Source organism: Myxine glutinosa, chromosome 8, assembly GCF_964187855.1.
Source record: "Myxine glutinosa chromosome 8, kmMyxGlut1.1, whole genome shotgun sequence".
Lineage (NCBI taxonomy): Eukaryota > Metazoa > Chordata > Myxini > Myxiniformes > Myxinidae > Myxine > Myxine glutinosa.
In genome coordinates, this window is record NC_136268.1 from 105,897,087 (window position 1) to 105,917,086 (window position 20,000).

General features: G+C 49.6%; 1 protein-coding gene across 2 annotated transcripts in view; it reads left to right on the forward strand.

Annotated features, from left to right (window-relative positions):
- LOC137433170 (protein Niban 2-like) overlaps nucleotides 1–20,000 on the forward strand; it is an 80,413-nt gene that overhangs the window by 43,161 nt on the left and 17,252 nt on the right. For both annotated transcript variants that reach the window (XR_013624373.1, XM_078783646.1), the window contains exons 9-11: nucleotides 11,626–11,813; nucleotides 12,085–12,246; nucleotides 12,455–12,571. Coding sequence is in view for 1 of the 2 variants with exons in the window: in XM_078783646.1 (XP_078639772.1) it covers nucleotides 11,626–11,813; nucleotides 12,085–12,246; nucleotides 12,455–12,571 (467 nt within the window). In the remaining variant the exon portion in view is untranslated. The remainder of the gene's footprint in view (nucleotides 1–11,625; nucleotides 11,814–12,084; nucleotides 12,247–12,454; nucleotides 12,572–20,000) is intronic.

The following is a 20,000-nucleotide window of genomic DNA, read 5'->3' on the forward strand; positions in this document are numbered from 1 at the left end:
TTTCTCGACAACCACGGGTCCGATATACTTGAAACTTGCCAGGTATATTGCTGGGGACCCGAGGATGTGCCTTTTCAAGGTTTGAAATTAATCGGACAAGTACCTACCGAGCTATGTCCAAAAAACGCTTCAACCAATCAGAGAGCAGCGAGCTATCACGTGTGCCGAACCGTTAATGCAATGCAAGCGTTAATGCGTTAATGCAAGGCTTTTCTTTTTTCCCCTCTTCTCTTTCTACTTTTCCTTGCGATTAAATTGCAAACAGCCAAAATACGTTGGCGATAATTGAATAATTGGCCATTAACACTAAAATAATCGTAACTGCGATATGCCAACTTCCGGACAGTGCAGCCTTCCCTGTTGTTGTTGTTTGCAGCAGCTGTTTGCAGCAAGGCAAGGCTTTTCTTTTTTTCCCTCTTCTCTTTCTACTTTGCCTTGCGATTAAATTGCAAACAGCCAAAATACGTTGGCGCTAATTGAATAATTGGGCATTATGTTTTACAACTAATAAAAACGAATTTGCGATTCATTCGCTTTCCTGCGCGTTTGTGTACGCGATGGCGATTTCTTTACCAAACTCCGGAAGCCGTTCGCTTTGGACCGAACCATTGCATGTAAATAGAGGGGGGGGATTGTCACCACTCGCAAGCCGTTCGCTTTGGACCAAACCATTTCATGTAAATAGGGGGGGGGATATAATTTTAGATATATATATAGTACGGGCATGCCCTAGTAATTTAAATAAACATAAATGCAAATTTCGCATGTGGAAAAAGTAAGTACACCCTTGGCTCTAATAGGTGGTATTGCCCCCTTTGGCAGAAACAACCTCAAGTAGGCGTTTCTTATAACTGTCTACCAGTCTCTGACATCGACTGGGAGAAATTTTTGCCCACTCCTCCATGCAGAATTCTTTCAGCTGTGCGATGTTTGAGGTGCTTCTTGCATGCACAGCTCATTTCAAACCCCCCCACAACATCTCGATGTGATTTAGATCCGGGCTTTGACTTGGCCATTCCAGAACCCTCCATTTCTTTCTTTTCAGCCATTCCTTGGTGGATTTACTGGTATGTTTAGGGTCATTGTCATGTTGCAAGGTCCACCTTCGGTTGAGCTTCAACTTTCCGACAGATGGCCTCACATTATCCTCAAGCACCCTCTGGTACAATGAAGAATTCATAGTGGATTCTATGATGGTGAGCTGCCCAGGCCCTGATGCAGCAAAGCTGCCCCAAACCATAGTATTTCCACTACCATGCTTTACAGTTGGTATCAGGTTCTTGTGGTCAAATGCTGTCTTTGGTTTTCGCCAAACATGTCTTCTGGTACTGTGGCCAAATAGCGCTATCTTTGACTCATCTGTCCAGAGCACATTGTTCCAGAAGTGCTGGTCTTTGCCTAGGTGTTCATTCGCAAACTTTAGTCTTGCCCTGATGTTCTTTCTGGACAGCAAAGGTTTCCTCCTGGCATACCTCCCATGTAGATCAAATTTGTGCAGCCTCTTTCTAATGGTAGACTCGTGCACTTTGATATCAACAGTGGCAAGAGCTACCTGTAGGTCCCGTGATGACATTCTGGGGTTCTTAGAGACTTCCTTCAGCATCTTGCGGTCTGCTCTCGGGCTGAACTTGCTCGGGCGGCCTGGCCTGAACAAGTTGGCAGTTGTTTGGAATCTTCTCCACTTGTAGATGATCTTCCAGACAGTCGAATGATTGATTGTTTGGAGATCCTTTTAAATCCCTTCCCAGACTCATAGGCATCTATAACCTTCTTTCTGAAGGCCTCAGAGAGCTCTTTTGATCTCGGCATGGTGACGCCGCACACTTCAACAACAAAGAGCAAACCAAACTAAATGTCTGAGGTTTAAATAAGACAGGTTCCTCCAAGATCCTCTCTAACGATGTTCTAATCATTTGCACCTGAGCTGGTGCACCTGATTCTAATTTTAGGTATTTGAAGTAAGGATAAATGTAGGGGTGTACTTACTTTTTCCACATGCAAAATTTGCATTTATGTTTATTTAAATTATACAATGGACTACAAAATGTAAATGTTTCATGATATTTGTTATATTATATTGTGGCGGACACAAAAGCCCACTGGCGTGGTGACATCATTCCGCGCACCAAGTGGGCGGTGGCCACGCCCGAGGGGTAGGCGTGGCCTCATGATATACACCGGGCGCGCAGCCCGGAGCGCGCCAGTGTTACAGTGAGCTCCTGAAATAAAGACGCTTATAAGTTACCGCTTGTCCGCTTCCTCCTTGCTCGCAAGCAGCGCGCGTAACGCCGCGCTTTACTGGTGACCCCCTCGACGTTGGATCTGCCGGAGCGATCCTTCCACACGCGACGCCATTGCCATGGCCATCTTCATCAAACTTCCCGAATTTTGTGAGGCTCAGGCCGAAGTCTGGTTCGTCCAGGCCGAAGCCCAATTTCAGCTTCGGCGCCTCACCGGCGATGACACGCGCTATTGCCACGTCGTCGCCTCCCTCGGGCCCGGCACGGCCGCTCGAGTTGTGTCCGTCCTTCGCCACCCACCGGACGGCCACAAGTACGAGGCACTCAAGCGGCTACTCCTAGCCACGTTCGGCCTCACAGACGACGCACGGGCCGACCGCCTCCTGGATCTCCCCGAGCTCGGTGACACGCGCCCGTCGGTCCGAATGGACAATATGCTGTCACTGTTGGGCGACGAAGCCCCCGGTTCTCTATTCCGGGCGCTTTTCCGTCGCCAACTTCCAGCGCAGGTTCGCCTCGCGTTGGCCGGGACCGGGCTAACGGAACCCCGAGCATTGGCGGCCGAGGCGGACAAGTACTTCGCCGCTTCGGACACGCGGGCGAGAGTCGGCGTGGCCGTCACGGCCCTCGTGGCTGATGCTGCTAATGCTGCTGATGCTGCTAATGCTGCTGATGCTGCTGATCCACAGCATCAGCTTATACAGCATACGCAGCATGCTGATACGCACCTCGTGACCGCCGCCACGCCCCGCCCACCGCCGCGGCAAAACCGCCACCGCGGGGAAACCCGCCAACTCCACCGGCCTGGTGGAGCCAGCCGCGCTCCTCCAGCTCCACCACCTGGTGCTGGTTCCACGCCAAGTTCGGCCACGAAGCTCGGCAGTGTCATCCGCCATGCTCCTTCAACAGGTCGGGAAACGCCCGGGCCGGCGCTCAATAGTGGCGATGAGCGCCGGCCGTTCGAGCAGCCTGCTGTTCATAACGGACACCTTCTCCGGGCGCCGTTACCTGTGCGACACGGGAGCGCAGGTGAGTGTCGTTCCCGCCGGCACGTCAGACAAGCACGCCGCGGGTGGGGGCCCCGCGCTGCTTGCCGCGAACGGGACGCCCATCCGTACGTACGGAAAACGCTGCCTCTCTCTGCGGTTCAGAGGGCAGGTTTTCCGATGGACGTTCGTCACCGCCGACGTGCCCATGGCACTGCTTGGCGCGGACTTCCTGTGCGCTAATGGGCTCCTGGTCGACGTCAAGCGCAGACGTCTTGTCCAGGCCGAGACGTTCAGCTCGCTCGCTTGTGCGTTGCCCAGCTCGGCGAGCAGCTCACCGAGCGGCTTGCCAAGCGGCTTGCCGAACGGTTCGGTTCCGGCCACGTTGGTCTGTACACTTCCGGCAGCGGACGCATTCACCCGCCTCCTCGCCGGCTTCCCGGCCCTCACGCGGCCCACCTTCTCGGCGGGGGCCGTCAAGCACGGGGTGGCCCATCACATCCCCACCGTCGGGCCACCGGTCTACGCCCGGGCACGCCGCCTCGAGCCGACGAAGCTGGCGGTGGCAAAAGCGGAGTTCGCTACCCTGGAGCGACTCGGCATCGTTCGGCGCTCAGAGAGCGCTTGGGCGTCGCCGCTGCACATCGTGCCGAAGCCCGGCAGGGGATGGCGACCGTGCGGGGACTATTGCCGTCTCAATGACGCCACGACTCCCGACCGCTACCCCGTCCCCCACATTCAGGACTTTTCCGCCCGTTTGGCGGGCATGTCCTTCTTCTCGAAGGTGGACCTCATACGCGGCTACCATCAGGTCCCCGTCAGGCCGGAGGACGTCCCGAAGACGGCGGTCATCACGCCATTCGGACTCTTCGAGTTCCTGCGCATGCCCTTCGGTCTGAAGAATGCGGCTCAGGCGTTCCAGCGACTGATGGACAGCGTCCTGCGCGACTTGGATTTTGTCTACGTCTACCTGGACGATATCCTCGTCACCAGCGCGTCCCGCGAAGAGCACCTACGCCACCTCCGCACGCTCTTCGAACGCCTGGGCCAGCATGGCCTGATTGTGAACCCCGCAAAGTGCCGGTTCGGCGCCGCCATAATCGATTTTCTGGGGCACCGTGTCACCAGGCATGGAGCCGTCCCCCTGCCGGCCAAGGTGGAGGCGGTGAAGGGGTTTTCGCGCCCCCGCACGATCAGAGGGCTGCAGGAGTTCCTGGGCATGGTGAACTTTTACCATCGGTTCCTGCCCCGTATCGCCCAGCTCCTGCGCCCCCTGCACGAAGCTCTCCGAGGTAAGCCGGGCAAAGGCGACGTTACCTGGACCGAGCAGATGGACACGGCGTTCACGGGCGCGAAGCTCGCCTTGGCTAATGCCACCATGCTCGCGCACCCGGCGCCCGATGCACCGATCGCCCTCACCACCGATGCCTCGGACTACGCGGTGGGCGCGGTGCACGAGCAATGGGTGCGTGGAGCTTGGCAACCGCTGGCGTTCTTTAGCCGGCAGCTTCGCCCGCCCGAACGCCGTTACAGTACCTTCGACCGCGAGTTGCTTGGGCTTCACTTGGCGGTCAGGCACTTCCGCCATCTGCTCGAGGGCCGTGCGTTCACTGCCTTCGTCGACCACAAGCCGCTGATCTTCGCGATGGGCAAGGTCACCGAGCCGTGGTCGGCCCGGCAGCAGCGTCACCTCTCGGCCGTGTCCGAGTACACGACGGACATCCAGCACGTCGCGGGGAAGGACAACCCGGTGGCGGATTGCCTTTCCCGGGCCGTCGCCCACGCAGTCCACCTCGGCATCGACTATGCCCGGATGGCAGCGGACCAGGCCGCTGACCCCGACGTCCAGGCCTTGCGGACCGCCGTCACGGGCCTCCGCGTCACCGAGGTGCCGTTCGACGGCGCGGGCGCGGCCCTCTTGTGCGACGTCTCCCTCGGGCGTCCTCGCCCCATCGTGCCCGCGGGCTGGCAGCGCCAGGTGTTTGACGCCATCCACGGCCTGTCCCACCCGGGCGCGAGGGCCTCCCAAAGGCTGATCGCCGACAAGTTCATCTGGCATGGCCTCCGGAAGGCCGTCCGCGGCTGGGCCAGGACGTGCCTCGCGTGCCAGCGCGCCAAGGTGCACCGGCACACCCAGGCCCCGTTGGCCCCGTTCACGGTGCCGGAACGCCGGTTTGACCACGTCCACGTGGACCTGGTGGGACCTCTGCCCCCCTCGCGGGGTTTCACCTACGTCCTCACCATGGTGGACCGCACCACCCGGTGGCCGGAGGCCGTGCCCTTGGCGTCGACAACGGCGGCCGATGTCGCGCAGGCTTTCATCGCCACCTGGGTCGCCCGGTTCGGCGCCCCCTCAGACATCTCGTCCGACCGCGGCCCCCAATTCACCTCGGAGCTCTGGGGGGCGGTCGCGCAGGGGCTCGGGGTCCGGCTGCACTGAACCACGGCCTACCACCCCCAGGCTAACGGCCTGTGTGAGCGCTTTCACCGCTCATTGAAGGCCGCGCTCCGGGCCACCCTCCGCGACGGCGGCTGGGTCGACAGGCTCCCCTGGGTCCTGCTGGGCCTCCGGACGGCGCCCAAGGAGGACCTGCGCGCATCCGCGGCGGAGTTGGTCTTCGGGCAACCGCTGCGGGTGCCGGGCGAGTTCCTCCCCGACTCCACGGCACCATGGTCCGCGGCACAGCAGCGCTCCGCTCTGCAATAGACCGCCCAGAGGTTCGCCCCGGTGCCAACGGCATGCCACGGGCACCCACCGACGCACGTCGCCCCGGAGCTTCGCACGGCGGAGTACGTCTTCGTCCGCCACGATGCCCACCGGACACCACTGCGGCCCCCGTACGACGGGCCTTTCCACGTGCTGGAGACCGGGGCGAAGCACTTCACCCTGGACATCGGCGGTACTCCTGACCGCGTTTCGGTGGACCGCCTCAAGCCGGCCCACCTCGACGTGGACCATCCACCGCCAGTGGCCCGACCCCCACGTCGGGGCCGCCCCCCTGCGGGTGGACCCCCGGCACCGCCCAGCCCCGCCGCCACGCCGCCCCCCGGTCCTGCACCCATCCCAGGGGCAGCCAGGGGCATCCCACCTGGCATCCCTGCACCCCCGACGCCGCCGATCGCCAGGGGGCACTTCGGCCGGGTCATTCGTCTGCCCCGCAAACTGGCCCTCCAGGTGCGCGGGAATTCTGGGGGGGTGCGTGTGGCGGACACAAAAGCCCACTGGCGTGGTGACATCATTCCGCGCACCAAGTGGGCGGTGGCCACGCCCGAGGGGTAGGCGTGGCCTCATGATATACACCGGGCGCGCAGCCCGGAGCGCGCCAGTGTTACAGTGAGCTCCTGAAATAAAGACGCTTATAAGTTACCGCTTGTCCGCTTCCTCCTTGCTCGGAAGCAGCGCGCGTAACGCCGCGCTTTAATATCACCTTTATCTATCAATATTGTTGAACTGAAGATCAAATAGCTGTATGTTGAAATATGTTGAAAAAGTCAAAACTTTACATGGGGTGTACTTACTTTTTCACGTGACTGTATACGTACATATACATCATACAATTTTACAATGAAGGCATGTGAAGCCTCCACTCCAATGGGACAGGTGTCGAAAGCTAGAAGAAAACTTTGAAAAGAAGTGCAAGTGCAGTGTTTGTACTGGTAATGTAAAACATTGTTGCACGAGTGAACATGCACTCACCTGCAACATTCATGTGGGGCATGACCCTGGGATAGTAGAACAGAAACCCCGCACAATGCTGTTCGTTATAGGCCAATGGCGATAGGACAAAAGGTTCCTGTGCTATATATAATTTGATAAGCAATTTGATAACAAATATGATGATAAAAATGAGCACAGCAAGAACGAATACATTTCTATACAAAAACGATGATCACTGACAAGGGCAGAGACCATGACAGAGCCATAACACATGACATGCAATGTTAACTTGGATCTACAAGCATTGGCCAGTAACCCTCTTCTTATTAAACTCAAAAATCTCACGGTGGCAATTCAGTGTGGTGTTATATTTCCGCACAGTTATACTTTATTCTGGAACACACTGTACACTTAGGATATACTGTAACGAATATATATGTATATATGTATGCATTATGTTATGTATGTATGTATTTTGTGTGTGTATATATATATATATATATATATATATATATATATATATATATATATATATATATATATAATCTTATTATAATACAGAAAACGTATATGGTTATGTCGTTATGTATGTTTATATGCGACGAAAACGTGCTCTTCTTCTTCAAATGAAATGAACAGCCTCTTAATTACGTTTAGACTGTTGAGACCCCTCAGACCTTTGACGACCTTTTAAGTCCCCCAAGATCCAAAAGACCCCAAAAGACCCCGAAGACCCAAAAGACTGTGAAGACCAAAAACATTTTTTTTTTTTTTGTGTGTGTACAAGATTGAGGCTCGTGTAAGAGCTCAAATTAATGACAAAAAACAAACTGACACATAAAACATATAATAAAGGGAGCGGGAGACAAGATGGGGAGAGAGAGAAGGAAGCACACAAGTACAACAGCAGAGAACAGAGACGTCTGGAGATCTGTGGGAGGAAGAGGGCTTGGGGGGGGGGGCATGGGAAGGGGGTGGGGGTGGGAGAGGTTAAAAAAAAAACAACACATGGACACTGCTAGGACTTCCAGGAAAGAAGTCAGTATATCAAAAAAGTGGATCTGGGGTAAATTATCGGGGGGTTGAAAAGATGAAGGTTTTGGATGGGGGAAGATAAGAGATGGTGGTGAACAGTTGTTTTAAAGACCTGGAGGGAGGAGTGGGATTGAAGAGAGTGAGGGAGTTTGTTCCAGAGGCGGGAGTAAAGAGGAATGAAGGAGGGAAGGTGAGCAGAGAGTCTTGATTTTGGCAGTTTCACCACAAGAGGGTTGCTGGCAGATCTTGTGCGTCCTGTCGGAATATTTGGCGGACAGAGCACAGACAGACCTGGGGGAACCAGGCCGGAGAGGAGTCTGTAGAAGACAGAAAGACCACCAACCTGCCTGCCGTGAGGGAGTGAAATGCCCTTGGAGTTAGCTTCATCACATGAGATTCCAATGATTCTGAAAGCTTTGTTTTCAACAGCGTGAAGACCAGCTAGCTGTGAGGCAGGAGCACCAGCACAGAGGGGAGAACAGTACTTCATTGAGCTGCGGATGAAAGTCTTGTATGTGGTGAGCAACTCAGGTGTGCCAAGGAAGGACTTCACATGACACGGAGGATGCCCAGTCGGCGACTGGCTTTGGAGGCCAGCTTGGAAATGTGGTTTTCCCAGGAAGGATCATGGCAGATAGTGAGACCCAAAAGCTTGAGCGACAGAACTTCTTGGAGAGGATTGTTGAGAAAGTAGATGGGAGGGTTTTCCAGCCGGTCTTTTCGGAGAGACATTGTAAGAGTGTGAGATTTGTCAGGATTGAAAGACATGTTCCACTTGTTTGACCAGTCTGTGATTTTGTCCAGGTCTGCAGAGAGTGAGGAGGCTGCAGACTGCTGATCTGAGGGATGAGGAATGGAGCGGCAGAGAGTGGAGTCATCAGCAAAGAGACAGAGAGGATTTTCTAGAGTCGGAGAGTTCATTGATGAAGACCAGAAAAAGCACAGGGCTCAGAACACTGCCTTGGGGAACTCCAGCCTGAACAGGAAGGGGAGATGAGAGAAATCCATTCAGCGCCACACGTTGACTACGACCAGAGAGGAAGTCCGCAAGCCATGCGTGGAGATTTCCATGGATACCATTGGAGGAGAGTTTGGTGAGCAGAGCAGGGTGCCAAACCGTATCGAAGGCATGTGATATGTCAAGGATATGTCTTCATTAATGATCTCTCCGAATCTCTCGAAAATCCTCTCTATCTCTTTGCTGATGACTCCAGTCTCTGCCGCTCCATTTATCAACCCTCAGATCGGCAGGCAGCAGCCTCCTCACTCTCTACAGACCTGGACAATATCTCAAACTGGTCAAACAATTGGAACATGTCTTTCAATCCTGACAAATCTCACAATCTCACTTTGTCTCTCCATAATGACCGTCTGGACAACCCTCCCATCTACTTTCTGAACTATCCTCTTGAAGAAGTTCTGTCACTCAAGCTTTTGGGTCTCACTATCTGCCATTATCTTTCCTGGGAAAACCACATTTCCAAGCTGGCCTCCAAAGCCAGTCCGTGACTGGGCATCCTCTGTCGTGCAGTCTTTTCTGGGCACTTCTGAGCTCTTCACCACATGCAAAGCTTTTATCTGCAGCTCAATGGAGTACTGGTCTCCCCTCTGTGCTGGTGCTCCTGCCTCACACCTAGCTTGGCTTCACGTGGTTGAAACCAAATCATTCAGAATCATTTGTATCTGCCGTGATGAAGCTGATTCTGATGGCCTTTCTCTCTCTCACCGCAGGCAGGTTGGTGGTCTTTCTGTCTTCTACCGACTCCTCTCCGGCCTTGCTCCCCCTGCTCTGTCTGTGCTCTGTCCCCCCAAATATTCCTACAGGACACACAAGATTTGCCAGCAACCCTCTTTTGGTGAAACTGCCAAAATCAAGACTCTCTGCTCACCTTCACTCTTTCATTCCTCTTTTCTCCCACCTGTGGAACAATCTCCCATTCTCTCTTCAATCGCTCTCTTCCCTCCAGGTCTTTAAAATAGCTGTTCCCCACCAGATCTTAACCTCCCCCATCCAAAACCTTGATCTTTTCTTCCCCCGTTAAATCCCAAATCCCCAAGTTAAACCCCAAAAACCCCGTTAAACCCCAAATCCGCCTCTTGTATTCCCCAACTTATTTCCTGAAATTCCCAGAAGTGTTCATTTGGTTTATACCGTGTACCCCTCCTCCCCCCAGCCCTTCCGCTTCCACAGATCTACCGACGTCCCTGTTCTCTGCTGTTGTGCTTGTATGCTTCCCTTTCCCTCCCCCTCTTGTCTCCCGCTCCCTTCATTGTACGTTTTATGTGTCTGTGCATGTTTTCATGTTCAATGTGTTCGCTCTTCCACGAGCCTCGATTCTGTATACAAATCAAAAAAATAGCAACCACTCTAATAAAATCATCAACGGACATTGATTTCCAATTCACTTCAAAAGGATATCACACAAGCTCGCTATGCACATTCTCCACAGTTCAACCACCACACTGCCTTTACCACCGCTGACCACAAGACTATATCCACCACAGCAAATGCCCACCGCCTTCAGAGCAACAACGATGACCTCGCGATGTGCCAGCGGTGGGTAATTCAAACCTTGCAAATGTGCGCTAATCACCCAGTAACTTTTAATGCATGGCCCTGACGCTCCACTTGCCTGTCATACCAGTTAGATTATCGGCACACGTTCGTGCCTCAAAAGCGCATCCAAAAAACACCAGTTCCATGTTAAGTGTGGAGCTCTGATCTGTGGCCCGTTCCGGGTGGTAATGACACCATCTCCATCCATACCAGGAAACTCGTGGGGAGGGTGACGTCAGTCAGGAGCTGGTCTGCAGCAATGGGAGCTCCGCGTTTTGTGGTGCATGAACCTTGTTCCTGGTGAACATACCTGGAAAAGGCAGGGCGTCACCCCTGAATCCCGCCAAGCTCCACCCCTGCCAAGCTTCTATTTGCAGTGTAGTAATAGCACCTCCTGACCTCAAAGGAGAGCATTAGCCATGGATTATGTCTCACTCACCAAACACTGCATAATCTGCAAGAAACAAAGACGTGTCTGCCACACACACATTTGTTTCTGCTAATGCAAACCAATAAACCAGAAAGCACCTGTGATCGGGTGGAGATCGGAAACAAAATGTGTGGAGCGCGTGACGAACGTTTCTCTCGATCCCAACGGATAAGAAATCCCGACAATAGCGACCACATGCGCAGACCATGGCGTTGCTTCCGACCTGGAAGCCTCAGCAGGGTCACTCAATAGCATTGAGATTCTTATGGTGGTCATTGATTAAACATCTATCGGAGTGGTCTATCCAGATTGCGAGCTTACTTGCTCTCATCGGGATGACATTCGACCCTGGTCGTTAACTGGGGTTGCAAAACACTTGCACTAATATTCAATATGAAACAAGAAAAAGAACAATCAGAGATTGCAAACCCTCGCCAGGATGTATTTTCAGTGTTTTTTAAGCCTTTTGTGTTAAAACAAATATGGCGGCCGAACCATGTGACCGATGACGTCATCGTTTGTTTTGTTCCTCCACTAATTTATTCCTAGATTATGGTCAAGAAATTTCATCTTGATCGGATGAAGTTTTGTACTTGTCGAATTATGACGTCATAATGACTTTGCACAGGGATTTGATCACTACCAATTATTGCAGCACATGTCAGTTTCATGACAGAAGGAAAGACTAGCACTTGTGTCTGTGTGTTTGACTTTTACAGCGTGGATAGGCCCCAACACCAAGAAATTCCTGCAAAAGAACGTGCATCCGTACCAGCCATCACTGCTCGAGAGCATTGTGGAGCCAGTGAGTGACGGCTTTTCAGATACCCGCAGCATGTTCGTAACGGGTTCCTCAGAAATCATCAAAAGCATAGAAAACGGTACTTCACAGGAGGAGGTTGGACAGGTAAGAGAGCAAAGTACCTCCTTAATAAAAGTCCTTATTCCCCATGTAAAAATTTCACTTCTGTGTCGTCCTACCATGTTTTTTTAATGTACCTATGTATATAGATGTATGAAATGTCTATGAGCCAGTCACGCAATAACTGCTTGATGTACACGGATAATCCATACCTCATCGGAGAGAAAGGTCTTGGATGGAGTAGTGACGTAGGTTTGAACTAGTACGTTGCATAATGCCTGCGATTACTTGAAAAATCTTAAACACTCGCCAACAGTTGATATCGAAACTGAAGTTATTGCCATACAACCCGATGGCCATGAACTCGTGCTACGACAAGGTGGAGAAGATGAGAGACAATCACGAGAGCCTCAAGGAACGTTTTCACTTCTCTGGGATCAAGTCTTTGGTGAAAGAGACACAGAGGACAATGAAACAGGTGTGTTGTGCAGCACACTTTCCATGATAATCATCCTTTCCACGATTACTGTTAGTTACACTCGAACACTGATGTTACACTGTAACGTCACAACGTCACAAAATATATGGATCAAGCAACGTGTTGCCATTGGATCAGGCTTGGCGTTGACATTCGCATTCTCTTTTGCATTCCTCGAGTTGTATTGCTGTTTATCGTTCATCCTCAGATTTTGGACAACGCTATTTACACGTTTGAACAGCTGACTCACCACAGCATGAGTAATGGTCAAAGTGGTACGGAGTTGGCAAGCCGTCTGCAGAAAGCTCAAAATCGGGTTCTCAAGGTGAGCCTGATGGGAGGGAGGCTTATTGCACCTGTCTTTTGAAAAATGTTTTAAATATCATAACATTATCCATCCTTCAATTACTCTTTGCCCCCATGAGAATCAAGTTAAACTGAAACACAATTTCATACACCTGGACCCATTGCCCAAAAATGCTGCGCCACATTATTATCCTCCATTAGGAGAGGGCTCCATTTGAGTCCGTTTGTTTGTTTGTCTGTCTGTCTGTTTGTCCGCACAGAATAAAAAATGATTTTCTCTGCAACCGTTGGTCCGATTTACAGGAAATTTCACCATAGGTGCAACTCCACCTGTATAATTTTTAAAATGATAATTATGACGTCATTGGTCATGTGGTTCGGCCGCCATCTTGGAAAAAAAACCAAAAACTTTTGCACCTCTATATCTCCGAAAGCGCTGAATAGAAAATATTGAGACATGGCTCATTGTAAAGAACTCTCCATGGGGAATAAAATATGTTAATGATGATGTCATAGGTGCCTCCATTATGACGTCATAATTCGACAAGTACAAAGCTTCATCCGATCAAGATGAAATTTATTGAGCATCATGTAGGCAATAATTGGTGGAGAAAAATTATGATGACGTCATCGGTCACGTGGTTCGGTCGCCATCTTTGTTTTAACACAAAAGCCTTCAAAACACTGAAAACACATCCTGGTGATGGTCTGCAGTCTCTGATTGCTCTTTCTTGTTGTAACATGTAATACAAAAATGCGATTCTTAAACAAATCTATGTTGAAACTAAAATGAATGTCTCTCTGGCTGATGGAGCCTCCTCTCGGTGGGGAGAGGGACAGAGCTTGGCTTTCATCCTTGTGTCGCATTAAAAGGTGATTTTTTTGTGGGGAATAAAACCAGTTGCATTTAAGTATTTTATTTTGTATGAAGAATGGAAATTTACATACAAAAGGTCCACAGTTGCTACCGGACTACATTGAGTGTAAGTCGTCATCCCACCATCCTGGACACCTCAAACAATGAAATAAGGCCATTTGGCCCGTATTTGCAATGGAGCACTCTCAGGTTATTTTTTCATCCAGCTTTAAACTATTTTTATATTCATGGGCAAAGACTCGTAATAGAGACGACACACACACACACACACACACACACACACACACACACACACACACACACACACACACACACACACACACACACACACACACACACACACACACACACACACACACACACACACACCACACACACACACACACGTGACAAACACTTAACACAGCCACTGAGCTTGGGGGAAGTGCCGTCATTTCCCGGGATACTCTGGGTACCAGCAACGTCATAACAATGGTGCTGCTTTTCTCACCGTACTCTGCGAGGCATTTCCTCAAGAGGAATTTTCTCCTCCGCATGGATGCCAACCAATGGGGATTGTCCGTGCTCTGTCCTTTTCAGGCAAGGAAGCAGCACGTACCATTTTAAAAGTCTTTGGTATGACTCGAACTGGTCCAAACCCGATGGGTGTTTTTTTAGGAGACACCATCTCCTTATTAGATGGCTGTTGGCTCCCAAGAGGAGCTCATCTGCCATTTTCCAGGTGTTTTTAGTCGTGCAAGATGTGACAGTCACCCTCCCCACTAGCAAAGCCATTGAGGTGTGTCGGTTTAGTCGCTGACTATCCGACCATGTGGCAGGTAGCATTGGGTTACATGTTACCAGTGTCAGTCCCAAAAGACTGACTTTTTTTTTCTTTTTTTTTTGTTGTATACAAGATCGAGGCTCGTGAAAGAGCGAACATTAATCACACAGAAAGACAAACCGACACATAAAACATATAACATGGGGAGCGGTAGACAAGATGGGACGAGAGGGGAGGAACACAAACACAACATCTGAGAGCAGGGACATCGAGAGATCTGTGGGAGGGAGAGGGCTTTGGGAGGGTGAGGCATGGGAAGGGGGGGGGGGGGGGTGGGAGAGGTATAAAACATATGGACACTGCCGGGACTTCCAGGAAAGAAGTTGGAATTTCAAACAGGGTGGGTCTGGGGTGAATTAGTGGGGGTAGAAAAGATCAAGGTTTTGGATGGGGAAAGATAAGAGATGGTGGTGAACAGCTGTTTTAAAGACCTGGAGGGAGGAGTGGGATTGAAGGGAGTGTGGGAGTTTGTTCCAGAGGCGGGAGAAAAGAGGAATGAAAGAGTGAAGGTGAGCAGAGAGCCGATATTTCGGCAGTTTAACCATCAGAGGGTTGCTGGCAGATCTTGTGCGACCTGTAGGAATATTTGGGGGACAAAGCACAGAGAGAGCTGGGGGAGCAAGGCCGGAGAGGAGTCGGTAGAAGACAGAAAGACCACCTACCTGTCTGCGGTGAGTGAGTGAAAGGCCCTCGGACATAGCTTCATCACAGGAGATTCCAATGATTCTGAAAGCTTTGGTTTCAACAGCGTGAAGCCGAGCTAGGTGTGAGGCAGGAGCACCGGCCCATAGGGGAGAACAGTATTCCATTGAGCTGCGGATGAAAGCCTTGTATGTGGTGAGGAGCTCAGGTTTGCCGAGGAAGGACTTCGCACGACGGAGGATGCCCAGTGGGCGACTGGCTTTGGAGGCCAGCTTGGAAATGTGGTTTTCCCAAGAAAGATCATGGCAGATAGTGAGACCCAAAAGCTTGAGTGACAGAACTTCTTGGAGAGGATTGTTGAGAAAGTAGATGGGAGGGTTGTCCAGTCGATCTTTTCGGAGAGACATAGTGAGAGTGTGAGATTTGTCAGGATTGAAAGACATGTTCCACTTGTTTGACCAGTCTGTGATTTTGTCCAGGTGTTCAGAGAGTGAGGAGGCTGCAGACTGCCGATCTGAGGGAAGAGGAATGGAGCGGCAGAGAGAGGAGTCATCAGCAAAGAGATAGAGAGGATTTTCCAGAGAGTCGGAGAGATCATTGATAAAGACCAGAAAAAGCACAGGGCCCAGCACACTGCCTTGGGGAACTCCAGCCAGAACAGGAAGGGGAGATGAGAGAAATCCATTCAGGGCCACACGTTGTCTACGACCAGAGAGGAAGTCCGCAAGCCATGCATGGAGATTTCCATGGATACCATAGGAGGAGAGTTTGGTGAGCAGAGCTGGGTGCCAGACCGTATCGAAGGCATGTGATATGTCAAGGGAGACGGCTCTGATTTCCTGTTTGGCATTGAGGACCTCCATCCATTGTTGAAACAGCAGAAGCAGCATGTCCAGAGTAGAATGGCCTGGTCTGAATCCAAATTGATGATCGGAGATCAAGCCATTGGAGAAGAGGAAGGATTTGATATCCGAAGCAATGATGGATTCCATGACTTTGCTGATAATTGGGAGCAGGCTGATTGGTCTGTAGTTGCAAGGATCTGTTTTGGCACCTTTTTTGTGTAAAGTGGTAATGTTTGCTGCTTTCCAAGATGCTGGCAGATGACCTTGAACAAAAGAGAGGGTGAAAAGAACAGAGAGAGGGTGAGATAGAGCGGCAGAGCAGGATTTTAGGACCCGTGGGCTGATGCCGTCTGGTCCAGTTGCAGAATCAGAGTCGAGGTTTGACAAAAATCCTCCACCTTGTCAGGAGAGAAGGACACAAAGTCCAGGAGCAGTTGGGTTCGACTGTGTAAGGTAGGAACAGAGAGAGATGGGTTTGGGACACAAGATTTTGAGGCAAACACAGAGTTGAGGCATTCGGCTTTGTCACATGCGGTGTCAACTGTGTAGCCATTTGAGGTAAGGGAGGGGATGGAGGGGGAACAAACACCAGAAACGGATTAGACCAGACGCCGCCAGGATTTGGAGGAAGGAGTCAGGTTTGAGAGTTCATTCTTGAGTGTGGAGAGATCGTGCTTCCTGGCACTCCTGAGGGTCGACACACACTTGTTCCGAGCTTGGTGGAAGGAACTGAGATTGCCTTCAGTTGGATTAGCCTTCCAAGAGGCAAAGGCAAGTTGTTTCAGGGCAACTGCCTCACCACAAGATTCAGTGTACCATGGACGGGAGGAAGGGTAAGACAACTGAAGACGAGATGGGATAAATCTGTGCATGAGAGAGAGCAGTTTGCTTTGGAAGAATTCCCAGGAAGAATTGATGTCAGAGACAGTGGAGATGGGAGACCAGTCCAGATGATTGATGGCTGCTTGAAGACCATGCCAGTCGGCCTGAGTGAAATTCCAGACTCGGCGACGCTGAGGAGGCTCTCTGAGAATGGCCAGAGAGATGTCCACTTTAACAAGCACATGATCAGAAGAACCGATTGGGGCAGAAGAAGAGCAGCAGACATTAGCAGGGAAGTTTGTCATAACCAAGTCTAGAAGAGAAGATACACCATTGGCTGAGATCCGGGTCGGGAAATTGACAGATTGTGTCAATCCCAGTGAGTCGCAGAAGTCCTTTGCTGAGGTGCCATGGCTGGTGAGAGATGAACCCACACCCAGCCAGTTGGCATGATGACAGTTGAAGTCGCCACATGTGAGGAAGAGAGAGTTGGGATGAGTGGATAGAAGTTGGTCCATGTTGTCAGACAGTGAAATGTAAATGGAGTCATCACTGTTTGGAGGACGGTACAGAACACATATGAACAAAAGGTGGGAGCGGAGAGGAAGCCGTAGCCAGAGGTACTCCTGGGGGTGATGTGGAGAGAGGGCAGTGCATGGAGAGTGAGGAAGAGAGTTTTTGATAAAGATAGCCACCCCACCACCAGGACGAGGCTCAGGTCTATCATACCGGAGGAGGGAGTAACCAGGAAGAGATATTAAGGAATCAGAAACATCTTGAAGGAGGAAAGTTTCTGTTAAGCAGATCAAGTCTGGATTGTCAGAAGCAACCTGTGTGGAGAGATCAGTCAGGTTTGAGCGAAGGCCCCGGATGTTTGACTTGATCTTCTTGCTGATTTTCTAAAGTTTAAATAACCGAATATTGATTGGGTGACTGAACTTGTTATAACCTATGAGTAAGAGGGTTTGGTTTGAAAGCATTAATTGGGGATAACATGAGATGGTGGTGCAGTGCCAACTGTTATGTCCTGGAGGAAAGAGCAGGATTGAACAGCCACAGGAAGGCAGTTTCACAAATGGGACAACAGAGGAGTGAAAAGGTGGAGGTGTGCAGTGAGGCTGAATTTTAAGAGTTTAACCAGGAGGGAATTACCAAAAGAATGTGCATCCTCAGGGAGTTTTTGAGGAAGGTTAAAGGGCTGAGATAGCAGAGGGAGGTGAGGCGGTTACAAACAGATAGACCACCAACCTGCCTGTGATTTCAGAGCAAACAGGCCGAGATAAGCAGAGAGAGAGCTGCAATTTGCCAAGCAGTCGGAATAGTGTACTGCAGAACAAAATGTGGAGTGATCTGCAAAAAGTCACCTATTTACTGTAGTTTGATCAAAATACAATGATATTTATTCATAATATACAAGGAAGCACTTTGTGAATTCATTCCAAACTGGAACGGCACTTGTTAGAGCGCATACCTCCGCCAAGCTGAACAGCTTGTTTTGTATCCCACTGATAGGCCGGATCTGGATTCGGACCTGAACCAAAATCGAATTGGCTTGTTATTGTCACCTTACCAACTTATTCACCTAGTTTAGTCATGTCATCCATAACGTTTTTGAATAACATGTTATATATATATATATATATATATATATATATATATAGATGACCTATGATATATATATATATATCTATATTATAATAGCCGTAGATGATTCTGTCTGTCTGTCTGTCTGTCTATCTGTTGGGTGTCTGTCCGGGGTGTGGCTTACTCGGTTTGCAGAGTAGCTCCACCCATAGCTCCACCCATTCTGGGAGTGGCTATAAACAAATATCCACCATTTTATTAACTCGCATAGCTTTGAGTCCTGTTTTGTAGGCCCGTGGTGTCTTGCTCTCCCCCAGTTTTATTTCAAATCAAATTCGATAAATCATTTCATTTTTCACAGTCGCTAACATAGTTTTAGACTCGGTTGAAAAAAAACGGGAAGAAAATCCGATGAAAGTTGCCGTTTATAGAACGAAATGAATTCTCAAAGGCCTGTAACTTCAAGGCCATTGAGTCTCTCTCACGCCTTTATCTCCAATCTAACTCACCATATGATTTCATTTTTATCGATGGTTTTACTTTTAGACTCGGTGTCAGCAATAATTGAGAACAATCCACACACGCGGGAAAATGCAGAGATATATTTTTTAAAATCGCGTCATGGTGTATCATACACCGCCCAACATGACACCGCCGGCAATGTGTCGATATATATTAAAAATTCGCTTTTGCTTTTCCGTTATGATATATTACTATTTCGTTTGATGATAGTCGTCACAAAAACGTCAACAATGATGCCGACATATATTTCTTCGTTTTTATTTCATTCAACATATTAGCCGGAAGTAAAATATGTTTCAGGAAATTACCGAGAGATATTTCTTCGTTTTTTTTATTAGTTATGTGCGCATACACTTTAAATCGGTTTATTTGAAATCTTTAATTTTCCACAAACATTCCACACACGCGGGAAAATGCAGAGATATATTTTTTAAAATCGCGTCATGGTGTATCATACACCGCCCAACATGACACCGACGGCAATGTGTCGATATCTATTTTAAATTCGATATATCATTTCATTTTTCACAGTCGCTAACATAGTTTTAGACTCGGTTGAAAAAAAACGAGAAGAAAATCCGATGAAAGTTGCCGTTTATAGAACGAAATGAATTCTCAAATGCCTGTAACTTCAAGGCCATTGAGTCTCTCTCACGCCTTTATCTCCAATCTAACTCACCATATGATTTCATTTTTATCGATGGTTTTAGAGTCGGTGTCAGCAATAATTGAGAACATTCCACACACGCAGGAAAATGCAGATATATTTTTTAAAATCGCGTCATGGTGTATCATACACCGCCTAACATGACACCGACGGCAACGTGTCGATACATATTAAAAATTCGATATATCATTTCATTTTTCACAGTCGCTAACATAGTTTTCGACTCGGTTGAAAAAAAACGGGAAGGAAATCCAATGAAAGTTGCCGTTTATAGAACGAAATGAATTCTCAAACGCCTGTAACTTCAACTTCAAGGCCATTGAGTCTCTCTCACGCCTTTATCTCCAATCTAACTCACCATATGATTTCATTTTTATCGATGGTTTTGGACTCGGTGTCAGCAATAATTGAGAACATTCCACACACGCGGGAAAATGCAGAGATATATTTTTAAAAATCGCGTCATGGTGTATCATACACCGCCCAACATGACACCGACGGCAACGTGTCGATATATATAAAAAATTCGCTTTTGCTTTTCCGTTAAGATATATTACTTTTTCGTTTGATGACAGTCGTCACAAAAACGTCAACAATGATGCCGACATATATTTCTTCGTTTTTATTTAATTCAACATTATTAGCCGGAAGTAAAATATGTTTCAG